This window comes from Aegilops tauschii, chromosome 7 (assembly GCF_002575655.3).
Source record: "Aegilops tauschii subsp. strangulata cultivar AL8/78 chromosome 7, Aet v6.0, whole genome shotgun sequence".
NCBI lineage: Eukaryota > Viridiplantae > Streptophyta > Magnoliopsida > Poales > Poaceae > Aegilops > Aegilops tauschii.
In genome coordinates, this window is record NC_053041.3 from 393,245,094 (window position 1) to 393,264,041 (window position 18,948).

Genomic DNA, 18,948 nt, shown 5'->3' on the forward strand with positions numbered 1-18,948 from the left:
GGCGATCACGATCGAGAACGCCGCCAGCTGTGCGTCGCCAAACAACGATTGGCCGCGCCAGTGGGTGCCCACCCTGTCCACTTCCATTGTGGACCTCACATCCAGCGGCGACGGATAGGTCACGGACTCCAACAAGGAGGAGTAGAGCATGGGGCGGCGAGGCCTCGAGTCCCAAATAGGCTGATTCGTCTCCCATGTTCTACTCTTCCTTGCCGGCGAACCTTCACTTCGCGGGTCTTATCTCTGCCACCCATGGAGACGGCGAGATGGACCCGGTGAAAGGGACAAACAAGGACGTGGGGCACGGGCGCCGTCGTAGGTTAGGTTTAGATCCGATCGTTTTTATTGAAAAATGTCAAAAATGTAATAAATGTGCTCTGGTTTAAATAAAATTGTCTCGTTTGCATGTATTTAGTTGAAATCCAATTTGAAATGTACGTGGCTAAAGTTGGATCGCCGGCTCTCGCTGCGGACGGATATAGTGTCCGGTTTAAGGGCCATTGGAGATACCTAAGTTAGTATCTTGTTTCCCACAAAAATCGTTGCTCACATAAATTTCAAATGGTATTCCAGATTGCTCAGATGAAAGCCTATTACAGTAAAGTTAGAATCTTGTTTTCTCATCTAGGTCCGACTAGCTCTTAGTATCGACTACCACCGTATACTTCTGTTCTGGTTTACCAGTTTCTTCGTATTTTAACCATGATTTTAACTAATGAAATATAGATTATATGTAGCAAAAATATATCCTTGTAAACTATGATCAAATATGAATCTATATATTTGATGCCATACATTAACATTTTGCTAATTATATATGTGATCAAAGATTGACCAAACTACAACACAGATTAATAAGCCGAAGGTTTGTGGATGAGAATTAACTAAGGGTGCGTTTGGACCCCATTCTAGTTTAGGCAAGGCTAGCCTTGCCGATGGAGGCTAGCCGATTTGGCTCGCTCACTGAACAGAAGAAAAGTTTGGAAACCGCTGGTAATGAGGCAAGCTAGCTCAGGAACCAAATCCATCTCTTCTTTGATGTGCCAGGCTAAGCGAGTGCTTGCCGGATAACCAAACGCCCCCTAAGTCTAATATAGCTCTTACACCATTTGATTTTACATGGAGATTCATGTGGATTTTTTTTGTTAATAAAATGGTATTGGACTATGCGTGTTTCATGAGAATTATATTACTAAACATAGGCAGAGGAGTCATGGATTTTTATGCACGCGCGGATCTGTCCACTCCTTATTAATCACCCCCGCCTTTGAATTTAGGGTGTGGATGCTATTAGACCTGTTCAAAAAAAAAAATCAACCTTGAATATAAAAAATAGCCTATTGCCAAGAACAATTGCTCCCACTAGATACCGCTACATTCATTACAACCACCACACATGCAAAGCTATTTTTTGTTCTTGTAATCTTTTATTACCAACACCTGCATTATTTTTTCTCTTCTTAAGTACTTTAGTTATCACCCTAAAAAAGTACTTCAGTTATCTTCTTGCATTATATCCTGGTTCTAGAGAGTCTAGGCATAGTAAAAGTTAAGCCCACAACAGTTGCGTAAGTGGCATATGAAACCTGAGAGATTAGAAAACCTATCTAAAAAATGTTTTTTCTGTCCCTGAAATGGTGTTTTTTCTGAGAACTCCAACAATGCAGAAAGTGGTATCTGGCACTGGATTAATAGGTTAGTACAATAAAATAATATAAGTTTGTGCCGAACCATGCATTGATGTAAAAGTAGCATGAACATGGAATTTTTTTTTATAGATACGTTTGAGGCGTGTCGATCACATGTTAATATGTATCAACGGTTTTTCTATAGGAAAGATGTGCTATAAAAAAAGGAGTTATACAAATGATGAAGAGTGGGGATTGTTGACGAACACATATCATAGAATTCCTCAACACCTTCTACCAAACCCCTTGAAGAACCCCCAAGATATGCATGTTGCTGTAAAATCAACCCGGAGTTCTCAAGATTAGTCCGGGGCGGCTAGGTCGAACCATTTTGTTTAACATGAGTATTTTCTGGATAAACCGTAGAGCTCTGGCACTGGAATTTTTGTGCGGTCCAGAATGGGAACGTAATGAGCATAATTTGGGGGCCATGTAAAATGCCAGCTTTCTTATGTAAGGAGGGCATCAACCTGATATGCCTTCTTTACCCTTGATGACCACCTTGAGCTCCCATTCTTTTCCTCTAGAGCCAACCATTATTTGATTTGAATGAGAGAGAACAAAGAGGAACCAAACGTTTGTGACTCGACCAAGGCAATCTTGAATCCCCTTTGAGTTCTTCGTTCCACTTGTTACTATTTAGTTTCTAGGGAACCATAGATGGTCATAGTCAACCGGAAGCTTCCGTATTTGTGGATTAGCTCCGGGAATTTTGTGAATGTTTTAGTCCCCGTCGAGGTCTAACCTTAGTGATTGAGCTCTCGAAGCTCAAGGAGGAATCTAGTCATGAAATTAGAGCCCCCTTCCCCTACACAAACATGGATTGAACTTCAGGATATATTACTTCAGTTTCGTGCCTTGTGGCTACTTCATTCTCAGCTTACTTCTTGCTTATTTCTTTACCAACTTGTTAATGTTATTTATATCTAGTTGCGCTTTGGGGAACATACAATTCCTGAATCTACGAAATTAACTAAGAAAGTTAAGTTTTATACTTGCATATTCACCATCATAAAAAGTACCACATGATTAGAACAAGCCCTTCCACTCAACCTATGCGAAGGCCGCAACACAGAGAGGTCCAATCATGTAAGCTCATTTCTAAGCGAGGTCCGTGAAGCCCCAAACTTTGGCCCACCTAAAACCAACCAACCCAATTCGTACGAAAAAAAACTTGTCCAAAAAACATGTGTTTATTTTAATAAATTTTGGAAGTATTTCCAAAGAAACAAATTAATACATTAAAAATGATTATGTACCTAAAAATATACTCCCTTCGTCCCATAATATAAGAGCATTTTTGACACTACTAGTGTCAAAAACGCTAGTGTCAAAAACTCTCTTATATTATAGGATAGAGGGAGCACGTTTTTTGCGGGGTCTAAAAATAAACGTTCATATATTAAAAAAAACATGCATTTCATATTTAAAACTGTTCACCAGATGTATTTTTTTAATCTTGCATTTGATAATAGTTGTTCATGTGTGCTACAATATTCTTTAACTATTTTTAAAATAATAATTTCTACGTATTATTAAAAACACAAAAATAGAAAAGGAAGAAGGAAAACACAACAAACATAAAAGAAAAAGGGGAAACTGAAAAGAGAGCAAAAAAGAAGCAGAGAAAAAGGTGTCCAGAAGTTATTGGGCCGGCCCACCCCGTCGGCATCGGTCCCGGTCCTGTTGCCGTTCCCCCCATCGAGGCATCGACTGAAGCAAACGCCGCCGCCGCCGGCCGCTGCCTCCACGACTGGCCTAGCCACCCGGCGCCCGCCTCCACAACTCCCCGGGCGACGTCAGCCTGCCCCGCCTCGCCAGTCGTCCTCCCCTTGCTTCACAGCCCACATCCCCCGTTCAGCCGTCCTCGCTCTGGCACGGCCTCGTCCCGCGGCGGCGCCTGAGTCCGAACTTGGCGCCCTCCGAGCACGAGTAGTCTTGACGTCTTGTTCATTTCTGCCGGCGGGCACCGATTGGGACGTCCTGAATACCTGAACCCCACTGCTAAACGCCATCGAGGTCTGATGGCGCAGGCTTCGGCCGCGGCGGCGCTGCGCCGCTTGCGGCGTCCCCGCGATCCATCCGCGGCATTCCTCTCCTCGCTCTTACATTCTTGCTTCCTCTCATCCACCTCCGCTTACTCTCCGGTAGCGCTGCACGGGCCGAAGCCGCCAGCCGCGGCCGGCTCTTCCATCACCAGCAGTGCCTGCAGCAGCAGCACGTGCAGTCGGTTCGACTCCTACCGGCGGCAGTCTGCAGCGGCTGCGACTACGACGAGAGCCCTGCACCACGCTCCGAGGTAGAAGTTCTCGCATCACGCGCCTCTCTAGTTTTCTCTTAGCCATTGACTGTCCTAACAAAGCCGCCCTCGTCTGTCTCGCAGCTCTGACGGCTCAAGTGAGAGTACACCCACCTCGCAGTCTCAACTCTTACATTTCATCAAATCCACATTTGGGACACTCGAAGGTAATATCAACCATTTCAATCGCAAGTCGTAACATACTGCAATATCATATCCCATGCCGTGCCATTTTGTGGAACTATATGTTCTTGTTGATAGTTTGGGTGCTCTCGTTATAGTGTCTGCCCACACAGCTTTGCTGGTTATGGTGGAGAAGCATGCTCTTCTTAATTCTCACCTGCCATTTACAAACCCACAAAGGGGATGGTTATTTTCAATAAATTTCGTAATGCTTGATGAAAAGGATGCTCTTGAGTTTTCACTATTGTGCAACACTCCAGGAGTCTTGTGGTATTTCATCATTTGTTCATCACATTTGTGTGACAAAACTACATAGGATGAAAGCCACAAGAAGTACTGTACACAGTTACAAATAGTTTTCCAAGAATACGATTGCAGTGATTTTTTTTTAACTTCTTCTGAAAGATGACATGGACTTGCATGTGATACAAATGACATAACAAGGATAATTTTGGCTATTCCTAGATGTAAGTAATGAACGTAAATATGTAATGCACGGTCCTTTTCTTCAGTGGTTATTGCTGTCTGTTAATTCTTGCTTAACTGTTGTGATGCAGGAAAAAATCATTGTTGGTTGAATGCCGTGAATGGCATTTGGAAAACCTTTAATCAAGAAGGAATATATCTTGTTCTATTGTATCAGTCACATGAAACATTAGACGGGGACAGCAAACATTCAGCTGCATTTAGAAAATTGAAATATCTTCATCAGAGGTAGTTGTGTAAAATCTGGCTGCTTTGTGATCTGACAAAAGTCTCAAATTTCTCTATTGTCTTATTATCTGTTCATTGTAGGTACCCGCATCTAAATGTTTTTGCTATGCAATATGGGAGTGGTATTAGTTCCTTAGCTACTCAAAGCCAAGCAGTTCGTACAATAATGGAGGAATACATTACATTTCCTATCTTGTTGTCAGACAAAGACTTTACCAATGTGAGGCAAATATCCTTGCAATTTTCCTGCCACTAGAGAAGTTCAGAAATGTTTTGTGATCATTGGCCATGCAGTTCATATATAGGATGCATACACTATCTTTTTATTCTGTCTTCACTGGGAGAATCCAAGTACCAGTATATTTTTCAAATACGCTATGGATATACATTGAGATGGTCCATTTTGATATCGTTAGACAGGTTTAATTTATCACATTAAAGAAGCGAAACACAACTTCATACAATGGGAATACAATGCAACGCCAAGCACAACGGAATATGTGGCAAACAAATTTTGTAGATCTATATGGATTTAATTAATGCATGCTTGATTGAAACATGGTTTGTCTGTTTGATGACTTTTCAGATGGCGAATGGTGCTTGCTACTTGCTATTTGAAGGTTCTAAGGATCATATAATCTTCACAAAATTGGATGGGGACCCTGAGCTCATGATCAGGGGTAAGCTTTAGATAGCATTAGCTATTTATTTTATGCTATTATTGTTAGCTTGCTTGTGCACATTTGTTGCACTTAAGATTCTCTAGAATGTTGCTCGGCAAATTGGTTGCTCCTCACATATGCTAATTTTCTAAAACCTCCTATTTGTTATAAATGCAGGCATGGAAGGATTTAGTGCATTGAGTGCAGAACCTATTGAAAATGTTGTAGAATCAGGAGTTCCGTGGCAGAAAGAAGAGGTTGTCAAAGAGCCATATGTAGGTTCTCTCAGAAACTTGTTACTTTATCATCCAGGTACTTGGTTGCGGCTTCTTCCCTCGTGCAACTTATTTTACTAAACATCAATTTTGCAGCCCAACCAGAAAATCTAACACTGGAACTAAATACGATGTTTTGTAAAATCTAATGTTCTACAGGTGGCCTATCAATTGATGAGGACGGTGATCGCATTTTTATCTCTGATAGTAACCACCATAGAATCATCATTAGCAACGGTGATGGGGTGATTTTAGACTGTGTAAGCATGAGTTGCTGTTTCCCTTGGGTTCTAAGTTTACTCATATGGTTTGAAGGCCTGCAAATTCAGTGTAATGAATTGATATTTACTTTACAGATTGGATCCTCCCCAGGTTTTGAGGATGGTGAATTTGAATCTGCCAAGTTATTGCACCCTGCTGCATCATTTTATCATGCCGCTGAAGATTGTCTATATATAGTAGATTCGGAGGTAATTATCCATAATGGCTTGCCTCAGTTTACTCGGTTTGACAAGTATGTCCTTTTCACTGGCTACTGAGATCTCATACAGGTAATAGAGCTATAATAACCCATAAGGCCATAAGGTGGTCATCACAAGTTTTAGGTGTCAATTAAAGTTTTTCTGCTGTTCCTTTGTCTTGTACATGCAAAAAATTATAACTAACCACAACAATCATGAATCGTCAATCATGTATCAAAGATTTTTTTACTAGCTTTTCTTATTCTTTTGCAGAATCATGCAGTTAGAAAAGCAGATTTTGGAAGAAGGTTTCTGGAGACAGTTTATCCAGTCTTCAATAAAAAAGGAAGTGGTGTCTGGAGTTGGATTATTGATAAGCTTGGTTTGACAAAGGAAGACGCTTCAAAGAAAGATGATACTTCAAACATTCAAGATTTCGACGCTGACTCAGTAGTGTTTCCATGGCATTTGCTCAAAATTTCCGAGGACGATTTATTAGTAGCAGATCGCAGGTATGTGCCTCTATTCATCTCCTCCATCTTGTCCTTTCGCAATATCAAACTGATTTAGTGGTAGATTTTTGCATAATGCTTCAGTTGGATGGTTTCATCGCCTGAGATCTGACTTATCTCATGAATTGTTTTGCACTGTTGTAGCTGTAATTCATTTTTGGGTTTTACATGTTGTAAATCTGCACAGCTCAACCTGATTCTCAGGTTCAGTTTGATTTTGACACTGAAGCTCAATGATATTTATGTAAACTTTAACTGTCATTTTCTCTTGAATACTTACCTAATTGCATGCGGGAGCTACGTGCACCGGGCTGCCCTTTTTTTTACTTACCTAATTGCATGTCATTGTGTGCTTAACTGTCAATTTGATGCATGTGTGAGAAAACATAAGCTATTAATGGAATAAAAGTGTGTTCCACTATTCCATCAATGTCATTCGATGTATATTGCTTAATTCTATCCTATGTTCTGTTATTGTTTCGGTATACACATAAGTACCGCGGGTCAACTGTGGCTGGCTTTAGTTTGGGACATTACAAACCTAACTAGCTGTGTGGCAATCTTCTTAGTTCTTATACTGTTGCTGCTTTCCAGCTTTGAAACATCATGGATCCTGAGCATGTCAACTGGTGAAAAAAAGAATATTGTAAGAGGTTAGTACAAATTCTTTTGTTACACATGTTGGAGTTATTTATTTACAGCTCATTGAGGAGTTAAAGTGATGCGAAGGTAGAGCTGAAGCAATGGAGTTGTGTCAGCAAATGATTGATGAGAGGCATGCTCTCCTTAAAGATATACACATCAATGGGTCATCAGGTGATAAAGGACATTCTAATCTACTGGAGAAGATCCCTTGCAATGAACTTGTATCATCAATTTCAAGATTCCGGAAATGCATTGTCTTCTGTGATACAGGTTGATCTATAAGCTGTTAGTGCTTTCATTTAGAGTCAGACCGTACCACAAATAATTTGAATTCCTTTTCTTTGTCTTGAAGATGGTCAAAGGGTTCAGAAGCATGACTTGGATACCAAAGAAACCTCGAATATTCATTTTACAAATGTTGGGGTTCTAGGGTTACCATATTGGTTTGTTTGCCGTCTTGAGAAAGTATCTACCTGGTGAGCTTTTGGTTCTCCATTTATCTTCAACATGTTTGCAGTGAGCATAGAAATTTATCTGCTGCTGACAAAAGTCTGCGTGCTGCATGGATTCATTATTCCTTTCTCACTGTTTTGAAATGAATGGCAGGGGACATTCAGCTGGACAATTTCAAGATCACAACCGTAAAGTAAATGTGCTCCCTGGTAATTTAACAGAAGCTGTTTTGTCATGATAGTAGTTTTTGCATCTGTGCCATATATGACCATGGGTGACTTCCCCTCCAATTTTGAAGCCTTTAATTGAAAATTATAGCTTAGTTTGAGCACGACACTACTGTTTCCCCACTTTTGGCTCTGGGTAACTATGATACTGTGTGGTCTTCAATACTGCAGCACATAAAACTTATTACTGCCGAAGAAGGGCATCATTTTTTATATTCATTACCTCTGCTTTCCACATTCCTTGTAACTTGCTGTGCCTTCAGTTTCAAATGATTTTGAGTTGACAACACAGGTTAAAAAAGGAGTGTCGAATCCTGTAGTGCATCTGCACAATACATAAGCTCCAAATTTGAAATTAACTTTACGGTTCAGATAACCATGTGGATTACTGAAGTGACTCCATTACATAAATTGAAGGGGCACTGCCATATGAGATTCGGTTTAAGATAGCTGTTTAACTGGTGGATTCAACTTAACAGGAAGATGCAACATCAAGGTCTCTGTAGACATCCCAGTTGATACTGAGCTTGCCACACCTTTGGTTGAGAGCTGTATTTGGCGCCAAGTAAGGGGATCTGGTGCTGGGATTTCTGAATCTGACGCACAAGATACAACATCTGAGAAGGTAAAGCACTTGTCCGGTTCGCAACATCTTTATGCATTGTGAATTTTGAGTATCGAAGTTACTACAAACCTAGCTGGCGATATGCTAGTGCTCGAGTCTGAATTGCTAATGCACATGCTATCAGGTTGGTATAGCACAGCAATGGTATGATGAAATAGACAACCTAGCATTTTCTGAAGCTGCAGAGGAACCTGCTGTGATTAAAGGTGATGATAAACCCGCAGATGAAAGTCACCAAGACCAGAAAAGCGTGCATTTCACCTGTGCAGTTAACGTCAGCCCTGGGTCATGCGAGGTGCGATTCTTACCTCTATTAAAACAAGACAATCTTCCTGTGTTATATGGAGCGAAATCACTTGAAAGAAAGAATCAAAGACCATGACACTGTTATTGCTCCTGCAGCTGGTGGCCTCTGCTGCATTGTACCTAAGGGTCGACCGAACGAAAGCGGACCATGAGGACCAGAAAGCAGTGATCAAGAGGATCCTCCAGTGCCAGGGGCATGAGGAGCACGTGGGTGTCGAGCTCCTGACGGAGAATCACAGAGACGCGAGGGATCTAGTCATCATGAAGCCGGTTCATCTCAGGCTGAGAATGGAGTGCGCCGATCACCCTGCTGGAACCACCAACAAGGAGACCATCAGCACCGAGTCCAGTCTCGAGATCAGCATCACTTTAGAGTAGCCATTTCAATTCCATTCAGGACTCCGATAGTGCACACTACATGCGTAGGGTAGAATGATTTGTTCGTAAGCGACCTAATCCTGGGTATTTTGTCACTAGACAAAGATGTTCAACCCATTTCAGGCAGTCTTGTAGTTGCCCTGTCTTCAGAAACACATGGCTTGGAGATGAACAGAGCTTCAGACATAGCGAGGATTAATGAAACATTGCAGACACTTGTCTGAGAATCGAGGAGGTCCTCTTATTCAAGGGATTTTCAAAGAAATTTCGGATGATTTTATCCGTGGTATTTTTTAAAATTAAGACACATGGGTTGTTTGATTCGCATAATTTCGATCCATATGATTTTTCCTAAGATATTCATTTGAACTATATCTGGTAGGAATTTTTTTCATTGACTAGATAATTGTCTGTGTGTTGTAATGGGGTATAAATATTGAGAAATGTTAACTAGCGAATGTTCGCTGGAGGGAGGTCCAGCCTGCACAACCATGTGATGGGAATCAAACGGATGGCATTTGAAAAAAATATGTGTTTGCTGGCAAATTTATTTGTACACACGGCAAGTTTTCCTATTTGCCATGGCAAGTCCTTAAGCGCATTTACAACCAGACCTCCCATACTCGTCCCAGATGCCCGGGCGGGCTGCCTGGTCATTGCTCGGATGATTTTCGGCCACCCAACCTGGCTCCCCACACCTACCTCAAACGTCTGGGCTGGCCGGCACTCTCCATACTCGGCTCATATCTAGGGCGGATATGAGGACGCCCGGACGTGGGCTCCATGTCAGACTGACCGCAATGGCCCACACGGTCACACAAATAGATCGCTGGTTCGACGAGCGCCTCCATCGCTCCACGCCGCGTGGGCCGCTCTGGCATGTCGCCCGAGGGAGCAAGGTCGTCTATTTTAGCCGGACGACGGCCGCCCAACCCTACCCCGCACCATTTCTTCCCCTTTCTCCTCTTCGCCGCCGCTACTTCCGACCTGTCTGCCGCTAGCGATGCCGAGGCACCGGATCACCACCCACGCCATTCTCACTCCGGAGCGACGGCTGCGGCTGCTGGATTCGGGCCAGGCGTGCCGCTCGTTTCGCTGTCCGACTACCTTCGGATTCACCGGAGGAGAAGGGGTAGCAGTTGCTCGGGGCGGAGCAGGACCCCCAGCCCTTGAAGGAGGAGGAGGCGGAGCCAGCTGCGCGCTTCACCATGGAGGAGGCCTATGTGGGGGGTCAACTAGCGCTTCATCCGACAGCAGAGGGCGGAGATCGATGAGCTCTACGCCTAGTTTGTCTGACGATGAGCCGGAGCTGCCGCAGTTGCCATCTACCCTGAGCCGGGCACGAAGATCGTGGACATCTCCGACAATGAGTAGATAGAACACCCACCTAGTACGCAGTTTTTAATCTGCATGTCTTGTATGGATTTGAGGTTTCAAATTGAGGTACAGGAATGCAACAGACTTTTTTGTGCGATGTCCGGTCATTGTCGCGGATGCGTCTGAGCGCGTCCACAGACTTTTGGGGGTAGATTTTGATACTTATGATTGTAGATGCTCTAACAAATGCATGCCATTTTTAGTCGTTTCACATGGCGTTGGCAATTTTACTCCTAGTGAACGTTCCCCAAACATTGTGGTCACAAATATTCTAATTCGTTAGTCTGTGATTCACCTATGCATATTAATATGATTTTATAAGTAACTATTTATCAAATGCTACCTGTATTACCTACCTAAATAATTTTTAAGATTTTATTTAATAATCACTTATTTGGAAAGAACTTATGACTTATACCGAATAAAAATAGTTTTATTTAGTAAGTCAATGAAATATGAGACAATTAAGATGTAAAAGGATAGAGATAATAGGAAAAAATTTAAAATGGAGGGGGGGGGGGGGGGGGGATGCAGTAAGGTTGGATTAAGCGTTTTGCATCACAAAAATGAAGTCTGCTCTAAGTAGTATAGATAAAGATTCCAACTTTTTGAAGAAAAAATTGAATATATTTTCTTTTTAAAAAGAGGATTACCTCGAGCCTTTGCATCGAGTGATGCACACAGTCATTTTTATTGCATTATTCAACAAGGTCTTACAAAATAAATGCGTAGATCACTCCGAAGCCACCTTCTTGGCGAAAATTGTCGCTCTACTAACAAGATTGATGATGTGCCCTTATCGCGCGCCACACGCTCCAAGAAATCCGATGGCCCCACCAAGCCGTCCGCCGGCTAGCCAGGAGCACCAACCGGTCCAGCAGACCCTCAGCATGAACCGCATGGGCACGCTATAGAATCTGTCGCCGCGTTCTTCACATTCTCATCTTCAGGAGCAATTAATGCAATGATCTTGCCAGACCCTTCTGCCGTCGACGCCACCACGACGCCGCACAGCGCCTACCTCCTGGACGTGTCCATCGACCGGTATCCAGCTTCGAGACTCCGCTGCACCTTGCCGCCAAGACTCGTCGTCAATATTGTAGATGGCACGCCGCTCCACCTTGGTCACCTCATGACAAGCATACGGAGACCTGCGCCTAGTCACCACACCAAACACTTGTTCGTCTAGCTGGTGTACAACCCCAAAGATGATGCCCCATGGGGTGACGACGCAGGAACCTCACCATCATCTGATCCGGAAAGCCCGAATCTGGGGTTTCCTCCGGGGCACACACAGAACGCGAATTGCCCCACAACGCCTCCAACGAGGTAATGATGCATGCGGGCGCCGCCATTGACGGTTCTGGCCGAGGCCGAACCAAGCGTTCGCTGGCAAATTCGTACCCATCCCCAACTGGACCACCAGTTTAACCTCCTCCATCATCGAGCACGCCCATGGGTGACGTCTGCCGCCAAAAAATCGCATGACCGGAGCCGCACCGCAGCTCAGAACCGCCGCCCGCCTGGGTGAGCCATCGACGACGGAGGGGCCATCAGCGATGCGCCGCCGACGCCGGACGGCGCACACATCAAGGACACCCGCATGGATCTCCACCGCAACCGCATCCCGGAGCTGTGGTGGAGAAAGGCCCTGCCACCGCCATCATCCCCTCCCCGGGCTTTGCCCAGCGGAGCTCCGCCGGCGGCGAGGAGAGGAGCGGTGGCCGCTCGAAGCCCTAGACCATATTGGGAGGGACGAGATCAGGAAGAAGGAGATTGGGAGGAAGGGGTTTGAAGAGAAGGGTGGTGGCGGCTCGAGGAGGGAGGAGATGAGATGTTCGTCAACCTCACAACAGTTGTACTACGATAATCCAACAACCTGAGAGATTGAATAAATATCTATGGTACTCAATCATGATGGATTTGGCTTGGCAATCCTACTTTTATTTATTGCATTTCGAGGCTTCTCTGAATCACACAGGCTCTACCGTGCATATCTTATGGGACACATGCAAAACCGTGGTATTGCTAAAAAGATGTAAAATCGTGGTGAATCTGGAGTACTTGGGTGTGCGCTAGAAAATAATCACGAGCACTCGTCCGCAGTAAACGCCGTAAAAAGCACACGCAATTTTTACGGTGTGTTATGTCCAAATAATCCAAATTTGGCACTTTGTAAGTGCCTAGGTGAGGCAGTGCGAGGTGATCGCTGGTCGAGTCAAGGCGGGAATGTATTAAACAAGTCAAGTAGTGTCGAGTGGGCCGTGTAGCAGGCGTAGACCGGTGGGCCGTGTAATCTCTTGTGGGCTGGCGTGAGATATATAAGCCAGTGTGTAAGACAACTGTAGCATCAAATTTGAAATAAAATCACTCTGAGCCTCTCATTCCCCTCTTCTTATCCTGTCTTCTACCTCGCGCTCCTCTCTTCTCCCTCGAATTGCCCCGACCCTCTCTGATCTCCCCAGCTACCTCACCGCCGGCGACTCCCTGGCTCCGTGGTCGTGACAATCTGGTATTAGAGCTGCCGCTCCGCCCGCGCCCAATTTTTTTTTCGAATCATACCCAGCAAATCCGAGGCGACGGTCGCGGATCACCCTAGGGTTTGATCTGCATAAATCCTGACCTGAGGTGGATTGATTTGAAGAAATCCGCGACGACGACGACCTTCAAGGCCAACCCGCAGACGCGTTTCATCGCGGACGAGATGGAGGTGTTCTAGGAGCGGATGCTCAAGGAGTTCGCCGACCTGCACGCCGCGCCGGGGAAGTGGGAAGCCGTGGAAGGCATCTGCGCTCAGCTTGAGGCTCTCGACGCCATGCTATCCGAGCAGTCTGCTGATGACCCACAAGTATAGGGGATCAATCGTAGTCCTTTCGATAAGTAAGAGTGTCGAACCCAACGAGGAGCAGAAGGAAATGACAAGCGGTTTTCAGCAAGGTAATGTCTGCAAGCACTGAAATTATAAGTAACGAGTAGTTTGATAGCAAGATAATTTGTAACGAGCAAGTAACGGCAATGGTAACAAAAGTGCAGCAAGGTAGCCCAATCATTTTGAGGCAAAGGACAGGTCAAAACGGTCTCTTATGGTAAGCAAAGCGTTCTTGAGGATACACGGGAATTTAATCTAGTCACTTTCATCATGTTGGTTTGATTTATGTACGCTACTTTGATAATTTGATATGTGGGTGGACCAGTGCTTAGGTGATGTTCTTACTTGAACAAACCCCCTACTTATGATTAACCCCCTCGCAAGCATCCGCAACTACGAGAAAAATATTAAGACAAAATCTAACCATAGCATTAAACTTTTGGATCCAAATCAGTCTCTTACAGAATAGTGCATAAATTAGGGTTTAAGCTTCTGTCAATCTCGGAACCTATCATCAAATAACTACTTCACAATGCATTCCCTTAGGCCCAAATATGGTGAAGTGTTATGTCGACGTTCACATGACACCACTAAGGGAATCACAACATACATACCGTCAAAATATCGAACACATATCAAGTTCACATGATTACTTGCAACAAGATTTCTCCCGTGACCTCAAGAACAAAAGTAACTACTCACAAATGATAATCATGCTCAAGATCAGAGGGGTATTAAATAGCATAATGGATCTGAACATATAATATTCCATCAAATAAACCATATAGTAATCAACTACAAGATGTAATCAACACTACTAGTCACCCACAAGCACCAATCTATAGTTCCGGTACAAAGATTGAACACAAGAGATGAACTAGGGTTTGAGATGAGATAGTGTTGTTGAAGATGTTAATGGAGATTGCCCTCCCCAAGATGGGAGAGTTGTTGGTGATGATGACGACGATGATTTTCCCCTCCGGGAGGGAAGTTCCCCTGGCTGAATCGCTCCGCCGGAGGGCAAAAGTACTCCTACCGAAGTTCCGCCTCGAGACGGCGACGCTTCATCCCGAAAGTCCTCCCCTTATTTTTTTTTCTAGGTCAAAATGACTTATATACCAGAAGAAGGGCACCGGAGGTGGGCCGAGGAGGGCACAACCCACCAGGGCGCGCCTGGGCTCCCTGGCGCGCCCAGGTGGGTTGTGCCCACCTGGTGGGCCTCCTCTGGTACTTATTTGCCCCAATAATTCTTATTTATTGCATAAAAATTCCTCATGAAGTTTCATCTCACTTGGAGTTGAACAGAATAGGTAGGCTGACGTAGCTTTTTCAGGTCCAGATTTCCAGCTGCCAGAATTCTCCCTCTTTGTGTGAACCTTGCATATTATGAGAGAAAAGGCATTAGAATTACTCCAAAAAGCATTATTATACATAAAAACATCATAAATAACAGTAGGAAAACATGATGCAAAATGGACGTATCATCTCCCGCAAGCTTAGACCCCGCTTGTGAAGAAAATATGCCCTAGAGGCAATAATAAAGCTGTTATTTATATTTCCTTATATCATGATAAATGTTTATTATTAATGCTAGAATTTTATTAACCGGAAACTTAGTACATGTGTGAATACATAGACAAAACAGAGTGTCCCTAGTATGCCTCTACTTGACTAGCTCGTTAATCAAAGATGGTTAAGTTTCCTGACCATAGACATGTGTTGTCATTTGATGAACGGGATCATATCATTAGGAGAATGATGTGATGGACAAGACCCATCCGTTAGCTTAGCATGTTGATCGTTCAGTTTTATTGCTATTGCTTTCTTCATGACTTATACATATTCCTTTGACTATGAGGTTATGCAACTCCCGAATACCGGAGGAACACCTTGTGTGCTATCAAACATCACAACGTAACTGGGTCATTATAAAGATGCTCTACAGGTGTCTCCGAAGGTGTTTTTCGGGTTGGCATAGATCGAGATTAGGATTTGTCACTCCGAGTATCGGACAGGTATCTCTGGGCCCTCTCGGTAATGCACATCACTATAAGCCTTACAAGCAATGTGACTAATGAGTTAGTTGGCGAGATGATGTATTACAGAACAAGTAAAGAGACTTGCCAGTAACGAGATTGAGCTAGGTATGATGATACTGACGATCGGATATCGGGCAAGTAACATACCGATGACAAAGGGAATAACGTATGTTGTTATGCGGTTTGATCGATAAAGATCTTCGTAGAATATGTAGGAGCCAATATGAGCATCCAGGTTCCGCTATTGGTTATTGACCGGAGATGTGTCTCGGTCATGTCTACATAGTTCTCGAACCCGTAGGGTCCGCACGCTTAATGTTCGATGACGATTTGTATTATGAGTTATGTGATTTGATGACCGAAGTTTGTTCGGAGTCCCGGGTGAGATCACGGACATGACGAGGAGTCTCTAAATGGTCGAGAGGTAAAGATTCATATATTGGAAGACTATATTCGGACATCGGAATGGTTCCGAGTGATTCGGATATTTTTCGGAGTACCGAAGAGTTACGGGAATTCGCCGGGGGAAGTTAATGGGCCTTATTGGGCTTTAGTGGAGAGAGGGAAGAAGGGCCACGAGGTGGCACGCGCCTCCCCCCCTACCCAAACCGAATTGGACAAGGGGTGGGGGTGCGGCTCCCCTTTTCCTTCTCCCTCTCCCTCCTTTCCTTCTTTCCTACTCCGAAAAGGAAAGGGAATCCTACTAGGACTCCCTACACTTGGCGCGCCCCTAGGAGGGCCAGCCTCTCTCCCTCCCTCCTTTATATACGTGGGTAGGGGGGCACCCCAAAGGCACACCAAGTCTTCTCTTAGCTGTGTGCGGTCCCCCCTCCACAGTTACACACCTTGGTCATATCGTCGTAGTGCTTAGGCGAAGCCCTGTGCCGGTAACATCATCATCACCGTCGCCACGCCGTCGTGCTGACGGAACTCTCCCTCGTCCTCAACTGGATCAAGAGCTCGAGGGACGTCATCGAGCTGAACGTGTGCTTAACACGGAGGTGCCGTACGTTCGGTACTTGGATCGGTTGAATTGCGAAGGCGTTCGACTACATCAACCGCGTTACTGAACGCTTCCGCTTTCGGTCTACGAGGATACGTGGACACACTCTCCCCGCTCGTTGCTATACTTCTCCTAGATAGATCTTGCGTGATCGTAGGAAAATTTTGAAATACTACGTTACCAAACAGTGGCATCCGAGCCAGGTCTATGCGTAGATGTTATATGCACGAGTAGAACACAAATAGTTGTGGGCGATAATAGTCATACTGCTTACCAGCAACATCTTACTTTGATTCAGCGGTATTGTTGGATGAAGCGCCCTGGACCGACATTACATGACCGCGTTCATGAGACTGGTTCTACCGACGTGCTTCACACACAGGTGGCTAGCGGGTGTTTGTTTCTCCAACTTTAGTTGAATTGAGTTTGACTATGCCCGGTCCTTGTTGAAGGTTAAAACAACACACTTGACAAAAAATCGTTGTGGTTTTGTTGCGCAGGTAAGAACGGTTCTTGCTAGAAGCCCGTAGCAGCCACGTAAAACTTGCAACAACAAAGTAGAGGACGTCTAACTTGTTTTTGCAGGGCTTGCTGTGATGTGATATGGTCAAGACATGATGTGATATAATTTGTTGTATGAGATGATCATGTTTTGTAACAGTGTTATCGGCAACTGGCAGGAGCCATATGGTTGTCGCTTTATTGTATGCAATGCAATCGCCATGTAATTGTTTTACTTTATCACTAAGCGGTAGCGATAGTCGTAGAAGCAATAGTTGGCGAGACGACAACGATGCTACGATGGAGATCAAGGTGTCGCGCTGGTGACGATGGAGATCATGACGATGCTTCGGTGATGGAGATCATGAGCACAAGATGATGATGGCCATATCATGTCACATATTTTGATTGCATGTGATGTTTATCTTTTATGCATCTTATTTTGCTTAGTACGACGGTAGCATTATGAGATCATCCCTTACTAAAATTTCAAGGTATAAGTGTTCTCCCTGAGTATGCACCGTTGCAATAGTTTTTCGTGCTGAGACACCACGTGATGATCGGGTGTAATAAGCTCTATGTTCACATACAACGGGTGCAAGTCAGTTTTTGCACACGCAGAATACTCGGGTTAAACTTGACGAGCCTAGCATATGCAAATATGGCCTCGGAACACTGAGATCGAAAGGTCAAACGTGAATCATATAGTAGATATGATCAACATAGTGATGTTCACCATTGAAAACTACTCCATCTCACGTGATGATCGGACATAGTTTAGTTGATATGGATCAAGTGATCATTTAGATGACTAGAGGGATGTCTATCTAAGTGGGAGTTCTTAAGTAATATGATTAACTGAACTTTAATTTATCATGAACTTAGTCCTGATAGTTATTTTGCATGTCTATGTTGTTGTAGATCAATGGCCCGTGATACCGTTCCTTTGAATTTTAATGCGTTCCTAGAGAAAGCTAAGTTGAAAGATGATGGCAGCAACTACATGGACCGGGTCCGTAACTTGAGAATTATCATCATTGCTACACAGAAGAATTACATCCTGGAAGCACCGTTAGGTGTACCACCCGCGCTAGCAACTGCAGACATTGTGAATGCCTGGCAGACACGTGTTGATGACTACTCGATAGTTCAGTGTGCCATGCTTTACGACTTAGAATCGGGACTTCAAAGACGTTTTGAACGTCATGGAGCATATGAGATGTTCCAAGAGTTGAAGTTAATACTTCAAGCAAATGCCCGAGTTGAGAGATATGAAGTCTCCAACAAGTGCTATAGCTGCAAAATGGAGGAGAATAGTTTTGTCAGTGAACACATACTCAGAATGTCTGGGTACCATAACCACTTGACTTCAAGAGGAAACGGCAAGAAATTTGCTGCTCAGGAGAAGAAACCCAAGTCAGGACCTAAGCCTGAAACTGAGTGCTTCTACTGCAAAGGGACTGGTCACTGGAAGCGGAACTGCCCCAAGTATTTGGCGGATAAGAAGGATGGCAAAGTGAAAGGTATATTTGATATACATGTTATTGATGTGTACCTTACTAATGCTCGCAGTAGCGCCTGGGTATTTGATACTGGTTCAGTTGCTAAGAGTAGTAACTCGAAACAGGAGTTGCAAAATAAATAGAGACTAGTTAAGGGCGAGGTGACGATGTGTGTTGTAAGTGATTCCAAGGTTGATAAGATCACCATCGCACACTCCCTTTACCTTCG

At 44.1% G+C, this 18,948-nt stretch overlaps 1 protein-coding gene across 1 annotated transcript; it reads left to right on the top strand.

Moving 5' to 3' along the window:
- Positions 1 to 3,361: 3,361 nt before the first annotated feature.
- Positions 3,362 to 9,708, top strand: LOC109762928 (uncharacterized). The gene is made up of 16 exons (XM_020321812.4): positions 3,362 to 3,987; positions 4,072 to 4,154; positions 4,728 to 4,884; positions 4,966 to 5,104; positions 5,471 to 5,564; positions 5,724 to 5,858; positions 5,981 to 6,081; positions 6,178 to 6,291; positions 6,556 to 6,794; positions 7,389 to 7,447; positions 7,524 to 7,709; positions 7,792 to 7,915; positions 8,046 to 8,101; positions 8,599 to 8,744; positions 8,869 to 9,039; positions 9,147 to 9,708. The coding sequence occupies exons 1-16, from the start codon at positions 3,713 to 3,715 to the stop codon at positions 9,426 to 9,428; spliced, it is 2,361 nt and encodes a 786-aa protein (XP_020177401.1). The 5' UTR covers positions 3,362 to 3,712; the 3' UTR covers positions 9,429 to 9,708.
- Positions 9,709 to 18,948: the final 9,240 nt, after the last annotated feature.